Source organism: Acanthopagrus latus, chromosome 22 (genome assembly GCF_904848185.1).
Source record: "Acanthopagrus latus isolate v.2019 chromosome 22, fAcaLat1.1, whole genome shotgun sequence".
Taxonomy (NCBI): Eukaryota; Metazoa; Chordata; class Actinopteri; order Spariformes; family Sparidae; genus Acanthopagrus; species Acanthopagrus latus.
The window spans coordinates 6,957,424-6,981,443 of record NC_051060.1 but is presented as its reverse complement, the minus strand read 5'-3'; the positions used below and the strand labels follow the sequence as shown (position 1 = coordinate 6,981,443).

The 24,020-nt window shown below is 40.8% G+C and overlaps 1 protein-coding gene across 1 annotated transcript; it reads left to right on the top strand.

Moving 5' to 3' along the window:
• The first annotated feature begins 1,548 nt into the window (after positions 1–1,548).
• On the top strand, positions 1,549–23,026 carry slc30a2 (solute carrier family 30 member 2). Its single transcript, XM_037087549.1, has 8 exons — positions 1,549–2,037; positions 12,143–12,348; positions 13,643–13,789; positions 14,904–15,057; positions 15,237–15,456; positions 15,911–16,016; positions 17,717–17,851; positions 17,993–23,026. The coding sequence occupies exons 1-8, from the start codon at positions 1,955–1,957 to the stop codon at positions 18,136–18,138; spliced, it is 1,197 nt and encodes a 398-aa protein (XP_036943444.1). The 5' UTR covers positions 1,549–1,954; the 3' UTR covers positions 18,139–23,026.
• The last annotated feature ends 994 nt before the right edge of the window (positions 23,027–24,020 follow it).

The window sequence follows — 24,020 nt, the reverse complement described above, 5'->3', positions numbered from 1 at the left end:
GATGCTGGATTTATGGTAATCGGACATTGCGATATTGTAGCATAGAAAATATGTTGATGGTCTCTTATGATTTAAGTAATAAAATGAAATACAGTTTAAATAACTCCAGTGAGTTGAGGGTTAGGTATAGTGTTAATTTGCCCACTTCTGAGTGGTCACAGAACATTTCCTGTCAGGAAATGTGAAACGCTTCTCGGTAGCTCATTCCGCGAGATGATAGTGACCAAATAATCAGTGGACACATTCATCACAAAATAAAGCAGGCAAACATGATTGACATCAATAAGAAGTCCGTATAATAACAGGAGTTTCTTAATGTTATTAAATAGGCTGTCATCCTAAACTTTAAGGTGAGCTATGTCGCAACAACACAATAAATGTACTAGAGTTCTCAACTGTTAGATTGAAATAATATTGTAATTTCGAATTAGAATTGATAAGAAAACGTACTATGTGTTTATATGCTTGTTGTTATAAAAACATTGCTGACAAATGACGAGCAGAAAAACTTAACTTCAGAGCAGCTGATTTAAACCTAACGGATTTACGTTTGTCCCAGCAGTGCTTGAAAGCAGCATTGGCGCGGCGGTCATCAGCGACGAGCAGTGCCGCAAATCCACGTTAAACCCGCATTACATTTAATTCTTGGACGCTATTTCACATGGACTTTACACTATCAGTTAATAATTTACACACTTACATCTTTGTCTTTGGCTGTTAAAAGCCATAATTTTGTATGTTTTATTACGCTGAACGGATTTCTCAGTTATCATTCAAATAGGCCTAAAGCTAAATTCTTAAGCCATGTTTACAAGATTGACACCAATAGATATACATATGTAACAGACATGCACATGCAGTAGTATCTTTATTATACATAATGACTATGCATCTTAAATTGGGATCTTTTAAAACATAAATTTTCTTTTTTTAATTTTCTTTTTGAATGTTGGTTTCAGATGTTGAATCATTTTAGGCCTATTCTTTAACCTGACACATTTGTAGTTATATACATAAACGATAAAACTGCACTAGCACTGATTTATTTCCTTATTCTTGTTTGGGAATATGGTTTTAAACTCTCACCTGTTTGTACATTTTTAGACACAGACACATGCGTTATTTGTTTTCATTTCAAAAATCGTATAATTTATTTTTTTATGACTGGATCTGTGATAAGCGTGGAGCTTTTGATCTGATAAAGCCTGTAAATCAGTCAACATGGCATCTGGATCAAGGATCTGAGTAACCGCAATACATCCTCATATTTCGCGTAAATGTAACTAATTTTTGGGGAAACACGTGAGCCGAACATTGCACAATAATCTAAATTTTAACACGTCATTGTTCTTGCGAGCGAAAAAGCCTAAGCACGCAGCCTAATGCGTGTCTGTGAATGAATTGATTTTCGTTCACACTGATGCCTGTCCCATTATGACTTCGCCCCACCGGAGGTCCTGCTTGCACCATGGGCTGCGCTGAGGCTCCTGTCCTGTCCTGTGCTGTCCACAGACAGCAGCTGCAGTGCTCAGAGCTCTGAGCCTCGTTATCACTGTCGCCGCAGCTCCGTGTTCGAGGCTACAACTCCAGCCCTAATTAAAAACCTCCCCTCAGACGCGGCTCCCTCCACCTCCCGCCTCTCCGCTCCCGCTCCTGCTCCCGCGCCGCAATGAAGGAATTTATCCGTTCGGTCCTGAAGCCTCGCTGCTCACAGGGATGAGGTCTCGGCTGACTTTTCCCCGCGTCGAGTGAAAACATCGAGGGAGAGCGGACCTGTCGATTCTCGGCCACCCGGCAACTCCTTGCAGCATCCTCCGGAGAAAGAACGAAGAAGAAAAAGAAATCACCTGTACTTCTTCTTCTTCTTTTTTGTTTCCTCTCAGACGGGACGCAGACTGACTGCAGGCTGAGTGATAATAATCTCAATAATAATAAGAATAATTGCAGTATTAACATGGATAATAACGCTGCGAATTCGGAGAAATCTCAACTGATACACGAGAAGAACGCCAAAATGTATTCTTTGAAACTGCAAAGGTGAGGACGTGTCATGTGTTGCGTGACTGCGGCTGCATGGAGGTTAAGTTACCTGTGAAATGTGACATTGTGCATGCAGTTTTTAAAAATATTTTTCTTTGACAGGAAATACTCAAGTTTAAAGAAAGTATGACATTTATTTATTTATTTTAATATCACAAAGTGTATTTTCTGCTGATCGGTGCAGATTACATCTCACGCCGTGAGCCGCTCGCGTGTCCCGAGCGCTGGTGTGTGTAACGCGCGGTGCGTTGTTACCGTGGTGCATGTTAAGCAGGGCTGCCGGCTCTCGCGGGCTGTTTTATGTGAATGAGCAAATTCATTTCCATGCTTGGCTTGTTTCTGGACAGCCTGTGACAAATGGCCCCGGGGCCAGCGCCACCGAGCGACGCTAAAAACTCATCATCTGTCATTAGGAAGAGGCACGAGGCAGGTTGTCCCCGCTGCACGTCCGGTCCGCGTGAGGAGGGGGACGGAGAGAGAGGGAGACCGCCGAGACTTGATAACACAGTACAGACATGCAGGTGTTTTTTTTTTTGTTTTTTTTGCCCCCTTATTTATTTATTTATGTATTTATTTAAGGTGCTACAAATACATCCGGAGACATTTATTATCCTTAATGCGTTTATGTGATTATGTTGTTTGGCGTTCAGGAAGGAGTTTAGTTTTAAAAAAATAGAAAATACAAAAAATACAAAAAAAAAAAAAAAAGAAAAAAACTCACTGACCTGTAAAAAGCATAACATTTATTTATAGCAGAGAAACTACCATTTTTATTCTCCTGTAAAAACGACAAAAATCAGCCTTAGTAAATAAAATGTAATATAAGCGGAAAAACAAACGGGCCTATGTGTAGATTTTGTAAATAAATTCGTAAAAAAAATTAAAAAAATAAATAAAAGTTATTAAATAAAATAATGAAAATAAGAAAAATGCCCTGTTTTTTTGTCACTAAAATACCCCCCAAACAAACCAAATAACGCAAACACATGAGATGGACTTTCTGCAACAGATTCCCTTCAGCTGCTGCACAAACACACCTGGCGGGCCTCAGCATCCTGCCTGCAGCCTCCTGTTCATGTTAGAAATATCAGCTCACAAGCGGGAAAATAAAACCAATCGGGGGCGAAAAAAAACATTTCTTTGTCGTCACATCTTTTAAAACGAGGCCTCCTGACGCACCTTCTAATCAATAAGTGTGACAGGCTGGGCTGCGGACTCTGAGGCGGCTGGAGGCGGTCTGGGATCTCACGTCAGCTGCTTCGCACTTTTCAGAGTCGGTCAGTGCCCCGCGTTTTTAACGGATCTGACGGGAATCTGATGTTTGAACGTTTTCTTGGAACTGCCGGGCTGCAGATGTTTTGGCCTCTGAGAGCTCCAAGAATAATTTCTTGCAATAATTCTATCAAGAATGATAGAAATTATGATCAGGGTTCAGAGAGAGAGAGAGAGAGAGAGAGAGAGAGAGAGAGAGAGAGAGAGAGAGAGAGAGAGAGAGAGAGAGAGGTGCATATGGCACCACATTTAGGATTTCATGCACCATTTGCACCGCGCGCGTGTGTGTGTGTGTGTGTGTGTGTGTGTGTGTGTGTGTGTGTGTGTGTGTGTGTGTGTGTTTACTGTGTCATCTTCGGCATTTTTCCAGCTGGCAGTAAAGTGGTTTATGTGGTCACTGCTGGAGGAGGAAGTAATCACATTTTTTACTTAACAACCAGTAGCTACATTAGAATACACTTATTCCATTACAAAGTAAAGTGCATGCACATTTTTACCACAACGTACTTATATTACCAACAGAGATATGTATATTTTATATCACTGGATTACAATTACTGATGCATTCATGTGTAAGCAGTCATGGAAAGGAACTAAGCCTGTTTATTTAAGTTCTGTCCAATTTTGAGGTACTTGTACTTTACTGGAATATGTTTTTTTTTCCCAGCTACTTTATAATTCTGTACTTTTGCTCCAATACGTTTATTTAACAACTTTAGTAACTAGTTAATGAAGATTACAGGCTGTATCAGAGTCAAAGAGCATTCTTCAGTAATCTTTTGATCAGGTGTCATATAAAAAAAACACACCTATTCTAATGATTCTGATCAGAAAAATACTGAATATTGGATATGACAATCTACAAAGACAATAATCGGTCAACTCAAAGTATATGTATATGATATAGATATAAATATATCTATAATTTACTACATTTAATATCAGAAACGTTAAGACTTTTACTCAAGTACTATTAGTGTGTGAGCATCACTGATGTTGCAGCTTGTAAAGATGGATCCGATAGTTGACTTTTATTTTGTGTTGTTCTGATGGGTCTCAAATTGTAGCAGAGTAGAAGTATAAAGTAGTGTTAACTAGAAATACACAAGTTTGCCAAATCTGTACTTAATTACAGTACTTGTGCTTATTTCCATTCCATCGTCGTGTCATCATTCTTGGCCCAAAATGTACATGGAATAATCTATAATATACTATAATATTCATGTTTGAGAAGCTGAGAAGAGTGCGCTCATTGCAGTTTTAAGCATGATTAGTTGATTGATCAATAAACACCATCAATAACCTAGGAACCCCAAGTGGTTCTTATTAATGACTTACACCTGAACTAAAAAACATTATAAATGGTTGACCAACATCAATCAATCCATTTGTACTCATGAAACAATGGTGCCGTTTCGTCAGCGGTGAAAGTATCTCATTTACAGCTGCTCTTTGGAGTACTCATACGTCTATGAGTATTTTTTCAAGTCAATTATTTAACGTGCTTACTGTACAGATTTTCAGTACTCTTTCCACATCTGTTTTTCAAAAGTATATTTAAAAAAAAACAAAAAACAAAACAGCGGAAATACCTCTCTGTCACACACTGACAGCCAGCAGGTGTTTTCATGACGTCCGTATGTAAAGTAACCTTACTGACAACAAACAAGACTTCTGGTGTACAGATGTGGGTCAGTGCCAGCTCTGCCAGATCCCATGGGAAATTCACAAGTACACAAAAACAAATGTTTCGATGCCCCAAAAAAGAGCCGGATCACGTGGACTCAACCAGGACATCAACAAAAACCACGACCAGAGACCTCAACCATTTCTAACCCAGGCACCGACCAGCCAACCAAGCAGCCAGGCTAAACCCTCCAATTAAAGCTGTTTTCTAACAGTTACAAAAAAATATAAATCTGGGGTAATGTTGAAGACAAAATAAAGCTGCTATCAACAGATTCCCTTTCACATCACTCCTTGTAGCTTACCATCGGTCTCAGTGATGTCACCCAGCTGTATTTACCAAAGCCTGTTAGTTGGATCGTTTTTCTCAGTGATAATTGTGATATTTCTAGCAGCATAATTGGCCGAGGGTTAATGCGTGTCTGGCAGGAGATGCTGGATCCCTCACTGCTGCTGCAGCTTCCACAGAATCCCCCAGATAACAAACAACCAGTGGAGCCAGACCTCTCATGGACTGTGGTTACCAGCCCGGTCCAGCTTGTACTCTAGCCAAGATGAGTTCAACTTAATGTCCCTTAAGAGAGTTAAGGGACTCTAATTGCTTTAACTAGATCGTTTTAAAGCAGCTAAGCACATATAATAATTGGCAGTCGCTCACCATCTATAGCCCCTTTCATACTTCATACTTTAAATTTTCCATTTCATGCTGTGACAGTCACAGTTGGAAAAGATGGTGTTTTGGCCTAAAAAACCTGGCTGTGTCGGCACAAAATATGTAAAAATATCCAGCAGTTTCACGCTTACAAATGTTGAAATGTGGTCTCGAACGGTGGTCTCTCACTCAGCAGTTGTCTGGCACAGCTGCTATGTATTGTACATATGTTGAAAATGAAAATTTGAATGTAGTCATGGTTTGCGGAGGTGTAAAATTCCAAATTCTATTTTGGCAACTGGGCTGAAGAAACACAGAGACAGTATGTAAAGACACATACTGACCAAAAAGGACTGAGATCGACTTGGGGAAATAACTCTTAAATCAGCATATTTTTAAGACTAACATCCAAAACCGAACATTGAAACGCTACAAAGTAATGATTATTAGGCCACAAAGACATTTCATAGCAAGTGCTAAAATGACTGTAATGATTACCATCGAGTACCAGCACTTATCTCCCAGCATCCCTCCTCACTGCAGGCATTGTTAAATATACTATGTTGCCGCAGCTGTAATTAAATGCTCGATGGTTAGTTCTGTTTTCAGTGGACAGGTCTTCTGAGGTCTCTTCATATCACATAATTTCACAGATCACTGAATATTCTCTCCGGTCCTGGCACTGCTCCTTACGCCAAGTGTCAGAGAAAAGAGCCAACAGACTCCACACACCTGCCCTGTGGGATATTGACTGACAGATGAACCCGAACATTTAGGAGACACAACATAACCTCAGCCAGAGAAGAAAGTCAGTGCATCAGCTGAAACAAACCTGACTGGATACATTATGTTACTGTAGGCGGGATGATGACCGCAGAAATCATTAAACCGCTAACTGAATGTAACTGTAAAGATCTTTATTACCTCTGGACTGCTTATCAGAAGTGGTTTATTTGGAAGTTAGCACTTAAACAAGAGATAATCAGTGATGACAGACATCAAAGAAGCAGAATCTCCGAAGGGTGTAAAAATCATTAACTGCACAAGTCCGAGTGCATTATCTTACCTACTTAGTGTATATTCAGATAACAGCATTTGCTTATTTTGTTGAACCTTCTGAACATTATAAAGAAAGTGTACATGTGTCCAAACCCCAATCTTAGATGTAACATTCATCAGGCAGACACTATTCTAAAGATTGAAGATACATATATGGTGTATTTATTTCAGATTACACTTATAAGACATATGAGATGTACTTTGTAGCAAATTAAATTATACAAAAACTAGAAACTATATGTTCTTTGATAGACAGTAAACAATCAAAGTAACATCCCAAATACACTAATAAGACGTGAAAAATCAAAAATGTTCTTTATTAGACATAATAGTGTGGAATCAAAGTTCGTTTTTTGTAATTTTAATGATCTAAGAACATATTTAGTGATACCAGTTTTGTGTAATTTGTTTTTACAGCTTATGTTTTATTAGTACGTGCTAAAATTAAGTTAGTCAACATTTATCTGATCATTTTACAAGATGGTTGCATGGCAAGATGAAGCTTCTATTCCCTCAACTCACAAAATAGAGATGAGATGGATTAATAAATGAGTGCAGTATAAGTGGAGTGTGGAGGGTGAGTTATTAAGGAGGCTCACAGCCTGAGAAAAGAAGCTGCTCTGTAGTATGGCGGTACAGCAATGTATACTTTAGTCTTGCTTGGCTTCAAAGTGACCACAATGACCTGGTGGCAAAAATGAGTCCGTTTCTATGGAAGCTTATGAGAAAATGACCCTACTTCTCACTTGATTTATTATCTCAGTAAACCGTTTCCTAATGAGTTCATGGTCTCAGTCTCTAGTTTTCAAGTCTTCTTCACTACAGCATGATATTCATTTTAAATAAAAGATCAAAATAAAAAATAAAGCAGGGTATGATTTCGGGTGTGACTACCTTGGGATTGAAAAGTTGCTACCTTAGCATGTTTTGGGGTTTTCAGTCAGAGCCGATCAATATGCTCCCAAACTGCATCCTCTCATCCAAATGTGGTCACTACTGGCACCAAAAAAACAAGATGACTATGGCCATAATGCCAAACTTCAGGCTTTAAATTGAAGTCCACAAAAAAGGCAACACACCACACCTGGTCAAAACCAGGATCACCTCATATCTTGATCCTCTCATCAGAGACAATATACAGTATCATACCTGCTTTGTTTTGCAATAGAGCAAACTGAGCATTTGTAACGGAGAAAACATCAGTGTGATGCTCTGTTCAATGAAAACTGACTGATTTGAATAGCCATTTAAAAGTGTCCTAACCCTCTTCATTTAAGGTTTAGCAGCCTAACATGACTTTATTTTTCTCCTGACTGGTAATTAGTGAAGATTTAACAGTGCTGCTAGGGTAGCAACTCCAGCAGGTAGACAGCTTTGGCAGGAAAAGTGTGTCCAGTTTGAGTAAGAACTAATTACCTCATCAATCGAAACTCTCACTGCGATACTTGTTACCCCTTCAAACTAATTAGGCTGCAATTAAATAGTGTGCATTACACGTTATACCTGTTTATGATAATGGGTTGAAAAGATGCTACATCCATTTTAAGATGCTAGAGCTCACACTGACATGTTTGTATGTGGGGAATGTCTCTGCAAGCATAAAATGAAAACGGTTATTTGATATTTTTACCTTTCGGATGTTTGATGATATTGAAGATATTTCTCAGGAATGCCTCGGCTTCAAACAAAGGACAGACTCACATTAATCAAACTGAGGTCCCAAATGGTTTTCTATTATTAGAACGTGTAAAAGATAATATGTGCAAACAAGATTAGGCATTGTCCAGCTTGTATGGATTTTGTGATACAAAATATGATCTCAGGACAGGCTCTGTACTCAAACTACAATCAGTTTACTAAAACTTAGATTTTCTTGGCCTCTTTAGCTTTATTGACAGAACAACTTGGAGAAATGACAGGAAACAGGTTGAGAGAGAGGGGGAGTGACACGCAGCTAAGGGCCCCAGGCCGGGACTAAACCCGGGGCCTCTGTGAGGACAAAGCCTCTGTACATGGGACGCTCGCTCTACCCACTGAGCTGAACGGCGGTCCAAACTTTAAAACATTTAAACAAATTTTTAAAAAAAGACATATAAATGAAAACAGTAAACTGAATTAGCAGTCATAGCAATGACAGATTGTTGTTCAGCTGCTAATGGAGTACCACAAAACTCCTGAGCCAAAGAAAACAGCAGCGGCGGCAACACACTCCTTTAGCTGCTACTGTTAGCATAAAGCACACACGCGTTTGGCAGCTTTTTTCATTCTGACGTCCATTTGTGACTGTTCTTTTGCTTGTGTTGACATTATATATTATACATCAATTAGAGTTGTTTGTTTATGTATTTATTAGTCTAAAAAGCTAAGACAGCGCGTAAAATGTAGCAAGCAACTAGCTGTTAATTCCCCAGCTGGCTAGCCAGAGCTACAGCAGTCAGTGTAGGCAGGCAGCACACGCTCATGTGTTTTGTAGGAGGTGGGATTTGTTTGGTTGGATAGACTCAATATTTAGCTTGCTTTTGATAGTTCTTAAGAGTTTTACCAGCCCCAGCTTTAACATCAGAGTGTTAGCATTGTCATTGTGAGTATGTTAGCAGGCCAATTTTGTTAGATTTAACACAACTCACTGCTAAGTGCTACCTTACACACCAGGTAGCATAGAATATAATTTTGCTTTTGCTGTTAGGCAGGTGGATTTTGATTGCATTGCTGTGAAATGTCAGAATAAAAATTGATGAGTTTCAGGCCAAAGATCATGTAGTCATTTGGCTGTTACATGGATAAATTAGTAGAAAAGTGGACATTGCTAAATGTCAACAAAAGGATAATTGTTTAATCTTTGAAACTGTTCATTTATTCTTTAGAAATGAACAGAACATCTCAGAAATATTTAGGCTTTATAGAAAAACTAAAGAAAGAAACACTTTAGCTATGTGAAAACACGGTTAGCTAAGTTAGCTAGTGAGATGCTAACCAGGGAGGTTCTATTTTAAACAGCAAATTCTTCTGCCTTGATAATGTTGTAAATACATTTGTTTTACCACACAATGTCTTTATATTTTGTGCATATTAGGTGTGTGTGTCTTCATTATTGTTTGTGTTGCTGTAGTTGTTCATCAGTGTTTTCATCATCTGCATTTGGTTGAGCATATTTTTGCGCAAATGTTTCAAAGACTATGAGTCTCGTCTGCTTTTTTTTTCCCCCCTCCATAAGAACAAAATACTCACCATTGAACGTAACATTGCCCTCAGGCTTCAGAGCACTCGAGTGTGTATACTATATACGCTGTGTGTATGCAGGCTATGTGTGTGTGTGTGTGTGTGTGAGTGTGTGTTGTGCTTCTGTCCCTGTGTTTGGGGGGGTGTTTGCTCTCACGTCCCAGTGGTATAATTGAACAGAATCTGTTTTCCACTCGGCTGCATCTTTTCGGGTTGGACATCCCGTAAGACTTTAAGTGTGTGTATGTGTGTGTGTGTGAGAGAGAGATAAAGGCTAACAATGAAACACTGGCAATCTCCCATGTGAAGAGAGTGACATTAAGTGTGTGTGTGTGTGTGTGTGTGTGTGTGTGTGTGTGTGTGTGTGTGTGTGTGTGTGTGTTTGTGAGTGTGTGGTTATCTGAAGTGAGCCCAAATTAGTTTTTTTCCACCTCATTACCCACATCATCGCAGCTCTCCCTCACTGCACTTGGCAAGAATAGCAACCTGGGTGTGTGTGTGTGTTTGTGTGTGCATGTGTGTGGAGAATGGAGAATTCAGCATTTTGCTCTGTTCTCATGATTAAAATCCAGCTCATTGTAATGTGTCGTCAGATGTGAAGAAGCCCATATCTGTAAGTGTAATTCCCAGGTTGAAACATTAACGTTCACTCTGAACACGTGGCAACGTCAAAATAATCTCTTTGTCGTCAGATATGCTGTTTGATATAGAACATGTAGAAGAATCGATCAATAATAATATCTGACCTAGCTCTTCAATAAGCGGTTCCGCATACACCACACAGATCGGTTAGTAACAAACCCCTACGACTGGGTGCAGCAAAATGAGATGCTAACTGTGGCACACTAATTCAGTGCAATTAAAATAAATTCAGTTCAATTTGATTCAATTCGATGGGCCTTTATTTGCATAGAAGCTCGAGAACAATATTGCGGAAGTATAAACGTGCAACAGCAATATGAGCATCAAAAAAATTGCCATGAAAGGCAACCATGTATTGTTGTTGGAAATTTGAATTTGCAAATGTAATCATAACCGTAACTGAGACAACAATATTCAGTTTACATGTATTTTAATTATTTTTTGAGCATCAAAACCCCCCAAAAATGATACATTTAATAATCAGAATTTGACACATTCGGTTCAGTAACATTCAGAAAGCACAGAAGAGCGTTAACGTCAAATTGTTATATTGTTATATTCCCCTTGAAGTTGGTGGAGGGCTAAAACAGTGAAAAAAAGTGAATCGCTCGGCCAGCAGAAGTCTTGAGAAAGATCGGGTTATTTAACACTTACAGGAATGGACATTGTTCCACCTCTGTCACTGTTTTCAGATCCATATTGGATCCATGCTCAGATTTGGCAACTACTCAGATCGGGTGATGACAAACCTCCAATTGGGAGCAGATGATGAAAACTCCCACTAACCATCAGTATGTTGTCATTTTAGCATGCTAGCATACTGATATCAGAGTTTAGCACAGAGCATCACTGGGCCTAAGTTCAGCAAGCTGCTTGCATAGCTGCAGAATATCAGCCTTGCTTTAGTTTCCTCGTCAGCCAAGGATAAAGATATCTATAATTCAACGGCAGTCTAGGTCTATATGGCATTTTGCTGTCTGGACTGAGATTGGGCTGAAATTAGTTGAAAAGTGGAAGTAAGTCTGATCTCAGAGTCATGTATAGTTAGGGTCTGCTTGATGCACTAACACATAATTTATTCAATTAAAATAATTTAGGCTAATCATACTATTATAAACAAATATAGCCCAGTATTAACCTAAATGTCTCAATATTTACTGACTTGCAAATCACCAAACCTATGCTTACTGGGTAAAAGCTAAAGGAAAGAGGAGTGTTTTCATTCACACACCCCACCTCACTGTCGGCATCAATCCATTTCACAAGCTTCTTTAGTGGCTGACCGATCTCACCGTTATTCCACTTTACCAAACATTGATTGTAATCCACTTAATCAGAGGAAGATCTGTTTCAGTGTATTGTAGCTTCAAACAACATTATGCTCTGCAGCAACATTTACTCGAAAAATCAATTCACCCAGCGCTCTAATATACTGCAGAATGGAGTCTGTTACTGAGTGACAGTGACAGAAAACTGGCATTACTTCAAACCGAGGCGGCTTTAACGACTGTTCGAATGTTAGGGACGATCCATCTGTGACCTCATGAACACGTCCCTTCTGCATCCCTGCAGCGCCTTCCCAGACTCCAAAGATCCCGACTTCCCTTTCAAAAACGGAGGCATGGCCGGCGCCATCGAGCTGAAGCGACCCGTCGGTGCCCACTGCCACGGCGCCAAAGCCCTGGTGTGTGAGGACAGCGTGGACAAGCTGTTGGCCAAGAAGAAACTCTACATCGCGTCAGCCGTCTGCCTCGTCTTCATGATCGGCGAAGTCATAGGTAAACGTTTATACGCTCAAACCTCAGGGAGGAAAGAGAACAGGGGGGTTGATTCTCAGTGACATTCATTTTCACAATGAGAGGGGGTCAACACAGCTACTCCTATCAATTCTATCACTATTGATGAGCAAATCAACCTTCACTGAAGTTTATCTACTACTGCTACTATGATTTGTGTTCTGCATTTGTCTTTCTTAACAATGTTAATGAAAAATACATTGGCTTTGATCAAGTTTATCCCCAGTTCAAAAATATGGTAAGGCTCTATATCAAGGTCCTTCTAATAAATGTAAGTTAAACTACTGAGTAAGCACTTACTTTTAAGCACTCATCAGCCTTTGAGATTCCAAAAAATCCACGTTTGAGACCAGAGAAAGGACAGAACTGTCAAAGATGTTTCACCCATGTTTGTTTGTCCTATGAAAATGTGCTTATCCAGTCCTGTCTTGGAGCACTCATAGCTGTGTCCCATCTTGTCTCAATTGTTATGTCTGGCATCACTAAATAAAGAAAATGAAAAATAAAGGAGCTCCTGCCATCTGACACACATCAATTTAATCCCACCGCGGTCGCTCGTTGACAGGCTGGCGCAAATTTGACCCTAACAACCAGGTTTTGGTGTGGTGCACTGACGTACGTTGGCCGAACACGGTTAGTGTGTCTTCCCATATTCCACGATTGTGAGGTTTTGACTTTGTGCACAAAACCTGGAGAATTGTCTATTCTCGGGCAGACTCACTGCGCAGTTAAGTTTAAGACACTGCCATTCAAAAGAGAAAACGTTCATACCACACATCCATAACAGAGATTTACCTCTTCTGTTTGAAAAAAAAAAAAAAGAAGAACTTATTCAGGCACTGATAGGACTGTGATGTAAATACTGCTCTGCTGACATGTTGATTAACTGCACGTTTCACCCTAAAACAAAGAAACTACAAAGCTTCAAACTTTTTATACCCAGGAGTGTAAAACAGCTGCCAGTCACTGGCTGATTTCCCGGATGTTTATGACGATGTAAAATAATATTGCATCTCTTTTACCCGAGGCAGTACTCTGTGTCTAAGAATTAATACATTTCCTGTTTTGTAGCTGCATTAATTTACAGATTTAACAAACCTTTAAATGGGCTGAGATGGATGTTATTAAGGGTGGAGGGTGCTTTCACGGATGGTGGCACACTACTCATCAGCAGGATTTCTTTATAACTTGATAAAAGCTGAATACAAAAAAAAAAAAAAAAAAAGAGTCAGCGCGGCTAACTCATATTTCGTGGTTTTGTTCTGGTTTCCCCCAGGAGGCTACCTGGCTCACAGCCTGGCCATCATGACTGACGCAGCCCACCTCCTGACGGACTTTGGCAGCATGATGGTGAGCCTGTTCTCCCTGTGGATCTCCTCCAGACCGCCCACCAAAACCATGAACTTTGGCTGGCACAGATCAGGTCAGGACGACGGATCAGACACCTCTGGGTGGATGTGTGGAGTGAGGCAGGAGGAGAAGAAGATGAATGGAGTGTTCAAAGTGATGGATGATACTGGATGATGAGCAATACAGTACACTTAATTATTGATATTTAAATGTGATAGTCATCGATTAACAGATGGGTGGTGGAAACACTGCGTGGTTAAAATCAGCTCCACCTTCAGACAGGAGTGTCACTGTAATTTTTCCTGAACTTTTTAAGCAGGTGCTGCACAATTTTCAAGCTTATCTGGCTGTAACGTTCTTTAACTGAAAGTGTTGTTGTCAACATGACAACATGACACAATGATACTGTTATTTTTCCTTTCCTGAAAGTGGTGCCTGTTTACAACACAATCGCCACAACAGCTGCTGACAATGTACGTTTTACTTTCTGTTCTGCAAACCACGGATATATTGAAAGTTCATATTCTCTTTATGTTGCAACTTTTATGTTTCTTTAGGTTCAGTTTTTAATTTGATGTTGCGACAACGCTGTGGTCACACTCTAGTTAGGTTTAGGCGCAGGTTAGGGTTAGGTAACGATCATGGTTTGGCTTAAAACACCTGGTTTTGTCGCCACAAACATGGCTGAAATACATCAAATCAGTTTGGGATCCTGGGGCTTCCGGAGGCTTGGATTACGGCAGACAAGCTGTATGTATGGATGTAATAACTGAATTCTATTTTTTTCTTGGGTTAACTTTCCCTTTTATGTGACCCCTGTCTGACTCATCCAGACAGAGAAAGTTGTTGTTCAGCAGGACAGTAATCTCACTGGCATCACTTTACTAAACTCTGGAGTTTCTTTTCCACCAGTTTTAAAGCCCATGGGTAGGGGAATCTATACTTGTAAGATTTGTCAAACCCTTTAAAAAAATAAGCTGCTTTTAAACTACATTCAAAGCTGCGATTGGTAACACACCTTTGCTCCATGTGTCTAACACTTAACTCTAGTTTGATGATCTGCCTCAGAGCGATGCTGTCTGTTATTTAACTTCACGTCCCACTCTGGGTTTTAAGATGGTGTTTTGCGATGAACTGTGCTACTATGTGATTAAGAATCCTCTCCCTCCCTCCTCGTCTCTCCACAGAGATCCTCGGGGCGTTCATCTCAGTCATCTCCATCTGGATCGTCACGGGGGCCCTGGTGTACTTAGCCATCGAGAGGATCGTACGCAACGACTACGAGATCGATGGCCACGTAATGCTGGTCACCTCCGGGTGTGCCGTCATCGTCAACATAGTGTGAGTGGCTCTCGGCATAACGGGTGTTCATATGGTGAATCACGTAGCTACAATAAAGGCAGAAAATCTGCCCACAGGTCCATGAGATATTTTGACTAGAAATTACACAAATATATATACGGGGTAAAATTTTGAGTTTTTGCAGTGACAGGCAAACAATCGTGTCCTCCTCTCTGCAGCATGGCCTACATCCTCCACCACTCCACCACCTTCCACGCCCACGGCAGCGGCTACCACCAGATCGACGAGGACGGCCACAGCCCCGTCTCTCACGGACACTCCCACGCGCTCCTCGGCGGCCACGGCAACACGAGCGTCCGCGCCGCCTTCATCCACGTGGTGGGCGACCTGCTGCAGAGCATCGGCGTGTTGGTGGCGGCGATCATCATCTACTTTCGGGTCAGAATCAGCACGCATTTGTGAATTACCAGTGTGAATTCCTTGTTATTTTTGCCATAATGTTGGATTTTGGCTGAATTTTGACTCGTTTATTGTCTAAAAACAGGTGCAGGAGCTTTTCTATAAAATTCACAGGCAGATTGTGAATAATTTTCAAAATTTCCAGCATTAAAATACTCAAATTGGAACATTTTAACCTGAAAATTCCTATTGTAATATGTCTTGAATTCATCTAATGATACCTAGAAAAGCATCATGGTGTCCTGTAAACATATATTTTATGCATTTAAGCATTATTGTGGATGAAAGGGTGACAGACTTCCATCATCTTACAAGATGTTCCCTTGTTTTCGCCCTGGGCACTTTAATGGCTTGTGACAGTAGGAAAAAAACACCATCTGATGCCTCTTTGCTCTCTGTAAAGTCTCCATAACAGCTTTTATCCCTCTTTCAGCCCGAGTATAAAGTCGCAGATCCCATCTGTACGTTCCTGTTCTCGGTCTTCGTCCTCTGCACCACCATCACCATCCTCAGAGACGTCTTTAGGATACTCTTGGAAGGTACCTGGAGATAAATGAACAGGTTTTTCTTTAAGGATGGGAGAGGGTAATTTGTGAGAAAGTTATCCTCTAGTGTGATTCTAGTGAATAGTGAAAAAATGCATGGTTGCGGCATTCTCCTAAACAACTGAAGGAGCTGGAGATTTATCTTAAAATGTAAAAAAACAACTCCCTAAAAAACATGGTGAAAAATGTTTCCCAAAGATGACATCCTCAAATGTCTTGTTTTGTCCACAACCCAAAGATTTTCATATTGCCGTCATAGAGGAGGAAGGACACCTTAACTTGAAATTAAAAAAAAATAATACTTAAACCGCTCAATGGATTACTTTGAAAGTTAGCCATTGATTGAACAGCTGACAAAAAAAAATGATTAATAGATTACTTGCAGCCCTACATGTAGTTTCTTGTTATTTCTTGTTTTTTCAAGTGCTGTATCATAGTCAACTGGACTTGTTTCAGTTTCTTGAAGACGTTTCATCTCTCATCCAAGAGGTGTCTTCAGTTATAACTAACTGGAGGGGAGTTGCAGGCTTTTAAACTCTGTGTGGGAGTGTCCTGACAGAGTCCTAAAGGACATGTGTGAGCTCTGAGTTTTAGATACATTAGAGCCATTCCTGGGTCGTTGGTCAAAGCAGCCTTCATGTGGCTTTCTAATGCTAGCTGAGCCCAGGTGTGAATGGTTGTTAAGCTGTCTGGGGAGAGAATTCAGTACAGCATTGTAGGTGGGTGATAAGTAATGTCTTAGACCACCTCTTCTGTTCAAAGGTGCTGTTCCGGTTTGACATAGATGGATTCCTTTACTCCTCTTCTCTGACAGGTTTCTTATTTCTTGCCTTGTCTTCCTTACCTACATTTCTTTATTTTTTCACATTTTCAAAATAAAAATCTCGATCTAATCTAACGGCACATGGGTTGCAGTGGATACGACCATCACACATAGCTGGGGTCTGTTTCGCCCCCGCGGCTGCGATCAAGCTGTCGAGTTTTGACCTGACTGACAAGGTCACATGACGCTTCAGGCTCTCACGTTTTGTGAGTCCGCAAGTAGATCTGCAACATATTTTTAATGTACCGAAGGCCGTCACGTGGAGGGTAAATCTCCGCACACATCCGTAGACGGGCAGGGCTCGTGTTAAATTACATAAGCTCTGCGTTGTACATAAACACACAGACTGCGGTCGGCTGTTTCGACTTCAAAGTTTATGCAGAACAAAGAACGAGAGCGCAGATGGTCACGTCCCGGGGATGTCACGTCAAGATTTTTGGGGACGTTTGAAAATTCTCTATGCACATCAATGAACTTCCTTTCAGACGCCCCTCTCAAAAGCAACGCCGGGGGCAAATTATTTAGAACAGTCAGTAACAACGGAAACAGGCCGGTGATGAAGGAATGACGAAGAATCATGTGTTTTATATGACCTCCATGTGTGTTTAGTGAATACATACTTCAGTCACGGCTTTGTCTTTTGGCAGCAGTGGAATCTGTCCTCAGAAATTTTGCCAATTATGAAATGTCAAATTAGACTTGCAGATCAGTAAAATTAAAAAAAGGGTTACTGGGAAGATGAACAGGCTTTTTATCATCCTCAGAAAAAGCCACTGTATGCTCTGTAGCCATACATAGCAGACTGTGTTTAGCATAAAATGACAGATTTCGGGGGCTGCTGTGGATTAATGTGCGTTGTGTTGTCTTTCAGGGTCTCCTAAAGGAATCGAGTTTAACTCTGTGAAGGAGGTGCTGCTGTCTGTGAAGGCTGTGAAGTCCATGCACTGTCTGCACCTCTGGGCTCTGACTCTAGGCCAGGCTCTGGTCTCTGTGCACCTGGCCATAGGTTAGTGAACAGAACAATACATGCCTTACACTAACTAAAAATACAGACAGCCATTCTCAGCAATTCATTTGTATCTCGCTGTCATGTTACAGCCTTGTTAAATTAATCTTCTAAGAGACTCACCATGTTGTTTTTCCGCAGAGGAAGGCGCTGACGCTCAGTCCGTGCTGCAGGAGGCCACCGACCTGCTCCACACCAAGTTTGGTTTCTACAGCATCACCATCCAGGTGGAGCTCTACTCTGAAGACATGAGCCACTGCTCCCACTGCCAGGACCCCAGCGACTGATACCCACGCTGGACGCCACCAGGCCGGACCCAACAGGACACGGAACGGGACTCAGGCACAACATTGTCATTCCCTCTGGGTGAGCTGGACCAGTGAGGGCTGTCTTCACGCCGCAGCCCACTCTTGAAGGACGGGAAGAGTTTTTTTTTGGTTGCGTTCGCCGTCAAGTCACAAGAAATTAGACAACAAAATCATCCATGTGTTGGTGGTCAGAGTGCTGACACTGGAGCTCCATGCTAACACGGAACAGGCCAGCCAAACCTAGCAGCTCCCCTCAGAGTCCCTCTTCAAACAAGGCGCGTGTAGTGTTCAGCTTCTCAAGGTTATATGGAGCTTTTAAGAAATAATGGGACAATTCAACAAAAGAACTGCGGTGAAACGTTACACCAAGGTGTTGGCTCATAAAGAAATCTATCAAAACTAATAGACCCGTGAAGCCTGAAGGAGACCTTTTCCTAAAAAATGCGTTTGTGTCCTCAGAAAATATGCAAAAAAGGCACAAAACTTCGTCCGTCTTACCTCCATCTTGTCATTTGAAATTCTGAATCCTATCACAAAAACTACTAAACGCAAGGTAACATTAGTCCTACATGTGAAATGAGTAGTTATTCAGAGATGACAATATTCTCAGTAAAATGTAAATCTATCTATCTAGAAACTCATCTCACAGATAGCTCACTGCAGCTTGTTTTGTGTTGACAACATAAGTCTTTGGAAACTTAATGACAAAAAACATCGTTAGGGTTAAGAAAATATCTGGTATTCTTGTTTCTGTTGTCCTGATATCTCTACGAATGTACTTGCTTTTGTTGCCACTATCAAAGCTGGAAATTATCCAGAAGTCTCATGAAAAACATCACATTTTGCTGCCAGTAATTTGGCTGAAAAAATGTCATCTTATAAAAAATCTCCAGTTTTGTGGCCCCCTTGTGTGACTGGAAATTGCCCTGACATCCACAAAATACTTCTTTTTGTTGGCACTAATGTGGCTGGAAAACGTCTCGACATTTCAACAAAAATATCTTGTTGAAGCTATAAATGAATACATGAACCAAACTTTTACTTTCAGCCACAAAGCTTCTGCGCATATGATGTCAACAGTCGGTGAGTCACGTACCAACACCGACGCCGACTTGCAGAGTCTCTTATCTGACTTGCGTGGTTGTTCACATGGACTTTCCCAGTTGGTGACTAATTTTTCGGATTATTCCGACATCACATGATGAGAGTAGCTGCTGGTTAAAAACACTGCCTAACTTTTTGTATTTCGTGTAAATTAGGGAAAAACTGCCAAGTATGGAATTGTTCACAACTACTTTACAGCTTTGGGTCTACTACTTATTTTCTACAATAACTATCCTACTAATATGTTAGCATGGAGCATACAATCAGTTGACACTGAATGTGCTGAGCTGTTAGCATGGAGCACCTGATGGGACACACATGGATGACTTTGATGTCTGATGTTCATTCACTGTCATTAAACTGCTGACCGCTAATTATATTTTCGAAGCTTTTTTTTTTTTTTTTTGCTGAAAATGTCTTTGTTGAGATAAAATCATTGCAAACACTGAGGTAAGGTAACATCTACCATACCGATAAAAGTTGTCTTTTAGGGAAGGAAAGCGTGACTGATGCCTCTCTAAAAATCTACATTTTGTACATAGTTGGTTGTTGCCATGGGAAGATCGCAGGCTGAGGGCACGAGGACTTTTAAACCTGCTAATTCATCAGTGTCATGTTAAACAAATGAGAAAGTACGGTGGTGATTAAATGTTTGAAGACACCTTTTAATCCATAAAATCTGCACTATTTGTTGCCAAGTTGACCCCAAAGACAGCAGCTATAAAACTGAACACAAGACTGACAGATACATCAACTGAACAGTCATGATGTCGGTGCAGCTTTTCAGCCAGTTGTTACAGATATAGTCGAGATAGTTCCAATCTTACCCCTTTTCAACCAAAGTGAAGTAAGTGCTGGTTCTGGGCCGGTGCTAGTTTCGGTTCAAAAGTTGCTTCAACCCGTGAACCTTTTAAGAACCAGTTTGTCTTTCCATGGGCATGAGAACCACCGAAGAGTCACATCATTTGGTCACTGTACACATTTTCAAATTTCCCAGCATCTTTAGGAACAGAGATGGCGGGCTAGGCTCGGTGTCACTCTGGAACCAGTTTTCCTGGCCAGGAACCAATTCTTTGGCTCTGAACTAGCACCTCCTTGGTCTAAAAGGGTTGACACTGGTCTTAAAACCTGAGGTACCCTGGCGTAACCTGTCGCAGTACTACCTTTACACATCGCACTGTACTGTGCTCTTCATCATGCTCATCCTCAAGTGTCTGTTCTGTATGTAATAATTCAGTTAAATCTGGACTTGACCAATCTCTCTACTGTACTGTGCTGTTTTATTTGATCACATCATGCCAAAGATAGTCTGTCTTCATGGCGGAGGGGTTTGGATGATCATGAGAGTCAGATGTCGAAGACTTCAGTGGAACAGTGAGGATTGACTTGACTTGAAGTTGATGTGTAAGATACCAGCAGCGTTAAATCCGAACTCATTAAGGGCTATTCTGCTGATAGTAGATCTCCTGACAGTTTTGTTGTGGTACAGGCATTCTTCGGTTTGTCAGGTCACAGAGAACTGCCTTCAGAAGTGTTTCCATAATAGTGGGCAGGGTATCGATTGAGCGGGAGGAAAATGAGTAAGTGTCAGACTGAGAAAGCATGCGGCTGCTCCCACTGTCAACTCCGAGCGGACGCTCAGGTCTGGGGGCAGAAATGATTTAGTCCTGCAGTCGGACGATTAGTTTCAGCTTCTCGCTGTCATCCATCCCGTCTATCTCTCCTTCCTCCTTTAGCTCCGATGTTACTCATCCATCGACTATATGTGTCTGTGTTCCCTGACCTGTCATCCATCCATCCATCCATCCATCCATTGAAAGTCTTTGTAAGTCCTTTGGGATTGGTTGCGTCAACAGAGCTTAAGCCTGAGTGTAAATCTGATGCCTTCTCCATTGCAGGCGTCAAAATCCACGTTGTTCATTGGACTCATTTCTGCAGCTCCTCTGCTGTTGACAATGCAAATAACTCATTGATTTACTCATCTCAATGTCGCCGTGATGTTGCTGTAAATGAGAAATGATATCAATCAGCAAGACAGTGCCGCTTGGGGATAACCAAAGTCGCTATGGCCTTCTAATGGACGTACATCGCTAAACCTGGTGTAGTTAAAACTTGGCTTAAGTTTAGATGGTTCAACCAACGTAAAGTCCATTCTCAAAACTGGTCTTGACAAGCTGTCCTGGCTTAATGAAGACCAGTGGATCTTCCATCCCTTCCCCGTACCTTAACCAGGACTGCAGGAATCATGTGTTGTTGCATTAGGACCGGTGTTTGATCCCAAATAGCCCCAAAACTCCTGAGCAAAAAAAAAAAAAAAAAAGAAAAAAAAAAGATTCCATAAAACGGTGGATAAATTCTGTTGAGCATCACAAACCTGCGACAAAATGAATCGTTTCACTGTCAGAATTTGATCCGTTCAGTTCAATAAAATTTAAATACTAGAAGACCCACACAATTTAACCATTTTATCTCTATTCAAGTTAGCCAGCTCGGTCGGCAGAAGTCTCTAGTGTGTAAACTTTATGGGCCTCACAACAAGGAAGATCCACTTTTTTGGCTTTAAATCGCCGCTGAGCAGCTTTCATAGGAATAAGCAACACCCTTTTAATGTAACGTCCTTGATTCAGCCCCAGCTATACGTGAAACCGTACAGTTCAGCTTCCAGCTCTTCAAACAGTGCAGTTCAGCTCCCGCTTGCCCACCCAGCAATGCAGTTCAGCTCCCAGCTTTTCAACAGCCAGAGATCCCACCGCAGTCCCTTCAGAAATTGCGTTCCCTAGTGGAAAGGTTGCTTGATAAGCAGCAAACCCTTTGGAATTCAATTCAGTTTTGGGTTGATGGTGGTGCTAGAAGGAAAAAGGAGAATTTCTGGGTGCCACAGTTATTCCCAGCATGTTTCAAGGAACCAGCTTTGGCGGTTAAAACTCTGTACTTGGGTAAAGAGAATATTTTTGAGGTCATTTTGCACCCATAAGAAAAGCCAACAAGCCCGTTGACATGCCTGTAATGTTTCACAGCTACTATAAAGTGTTGATGTTGTTAGTTTTTCTCTCCAAGAAGGGACAATTGTACAATGTAAACGCCTAGTTGACATCCATTCTGATCCAAATACTTGCATGGTTGTTCGCTGTTATTCAATATCATGTACAGTAAGACGTTTCTTGTTCAACTGCCAATCAGAATACGTTGATATACCATGCGGAGGATTAATCAAAGGAAAAACGTTGTCTTTAAAATTCTATATTTTCACCAATTTTTAAGGAGATCCTGTATATTTAAGTACGTTTTTCCAAAAATATATGGACCCAACAGCTGGGTCCATATGGAGTTAAAACAAAGTGAATGTAATAAAGACCAATGCATTTTACTGTACTAGTTTTGATATACATGCACACTGAAGTTCTCCTCTCCAGGCTGTGGTGACAAACTTGAGCCAAAGTCTTTCTTTACAGTCGGATCGAGCTCATTTCATTCCAGAATAACAATGTTCCTGTTTGTTCACTACGGAAGTCTAACGTTTGAGAATGCTCTGTATCGTGCTGTCGATGTCGTTGTGTGACTGTCGTTGTAAATATGTCAAATATTGTGTATTTTCCGTGTATGATTTTGGGTACACATGTGTAAATACGTTTATCTCCCTTGTACAATCGGTCTGTGTTCTGGTGATGTTGCATAAGTCCGCGTCACATCTGTGAGGTTTGATATTTCATTTCTATGTGTGGCAAGAGTTTTTTTGTAAAGTGAAATAAAAGACTGCAGATGACGGATGGCGATTCTTCTTCTCTCTATATCCTGATGCTCTGCTGCTTGGAGCAGCTCTCATCTTTCTTTAGCCTGATAGACAGTGTGCAACTGTGGGGGTGTTATCCAAGTCTAAGTTGCAAAGGATAAGTCGATTAGTTGGTCCAAAAACATTTGGTCAGCTATTTTGTAAAAAAGGTGAATTGTTTCAGTCATTTTTAAGGAAAAATGTAAAAAACTTGCTGGTTTCAGTCTTTTAAATGTGAGGATTTTCTGCTTTTCTTTGTCATTCGTCACAGCAAATGAGTCTGTGTGTTTTGAACTGTTAGTTGGACAAGAGAAAAAAAAATTAAAATGTCTTTTTATGGAAAGGATTACTTGATAAATGTGTAAACAACAGTCAGATTCACAGGTAATGAAAATAATAATAAGTCTCAGCTTAAACTAGGTCACTTAGAGGCAGAATTTTAGTCATTTTTGACCAGAACTCTATTTTGTGGGGTTCGACTGATGTCTTTTCACTGCCAATACCGATACTCCTTTGCAGAAAAAAATCAACATTAGCGTCAATACGCTAATTGACCTATAATTACTTACTGTTTTGTATTTGGGTTTTAGATGATACTAATTATTCTGAAGCTAAGTAGCTACCACTAAACAAGTTCAATCAGGCAGACACCGACTCTTGGCAAATCAATGTCACCACAAGATCCAACAGAAGCTGTTCTAGGGCTTTCAATTACTTGCTCTTCCCCAGCAGACTGAGTTTGGCCAGTTGTCAATAACATGTTCAAATTTCAGCAATCAAGTGGCGAAGACTGATTTTTAAGACATTCGCGGGTCGAAACATCGTCAGAATGAAAGACAAATGCAGATGTAGGCAGCGGGCGGCTGTATTTTCTGACCTGGTTGTGAAAAGTGGTGAAAGTGGTAAAACTGCATCTGCTGATGAAGATCATGTAAAAGAGTGTAACTGACTTTTAGAAAAGTTTTTTTTCCTCCAACTGCCATTTCTG

What these genes read in the sequence shown, in the direction of transcription:
- slc30a2 (XM_037087549.1), top strand. Translation starts at nt 1,955, where the DNA reads ATGGATAATAACGCTGCGAATTCGGAGAAATCTCAACTGATACACGAG. An exon ending in GCCGTCATCGTCAACATAGT is followed by an intron (nt 15,058 to 15,236) that starts GTGAGTGGCTCT and finishes TCCTCTCTGCAG; the next exon opens with CATGGCCTACATCCTCCACC. An exon ending in CTTTAGGATACTCTTGGAAG is followed by an intron (nt 16,017 to 17,716) that starts GTACCTGGAGAT and finishes GTTGTCTTTCAG; the next exon opens with GGTCTCCTAAAGGAATCGAG.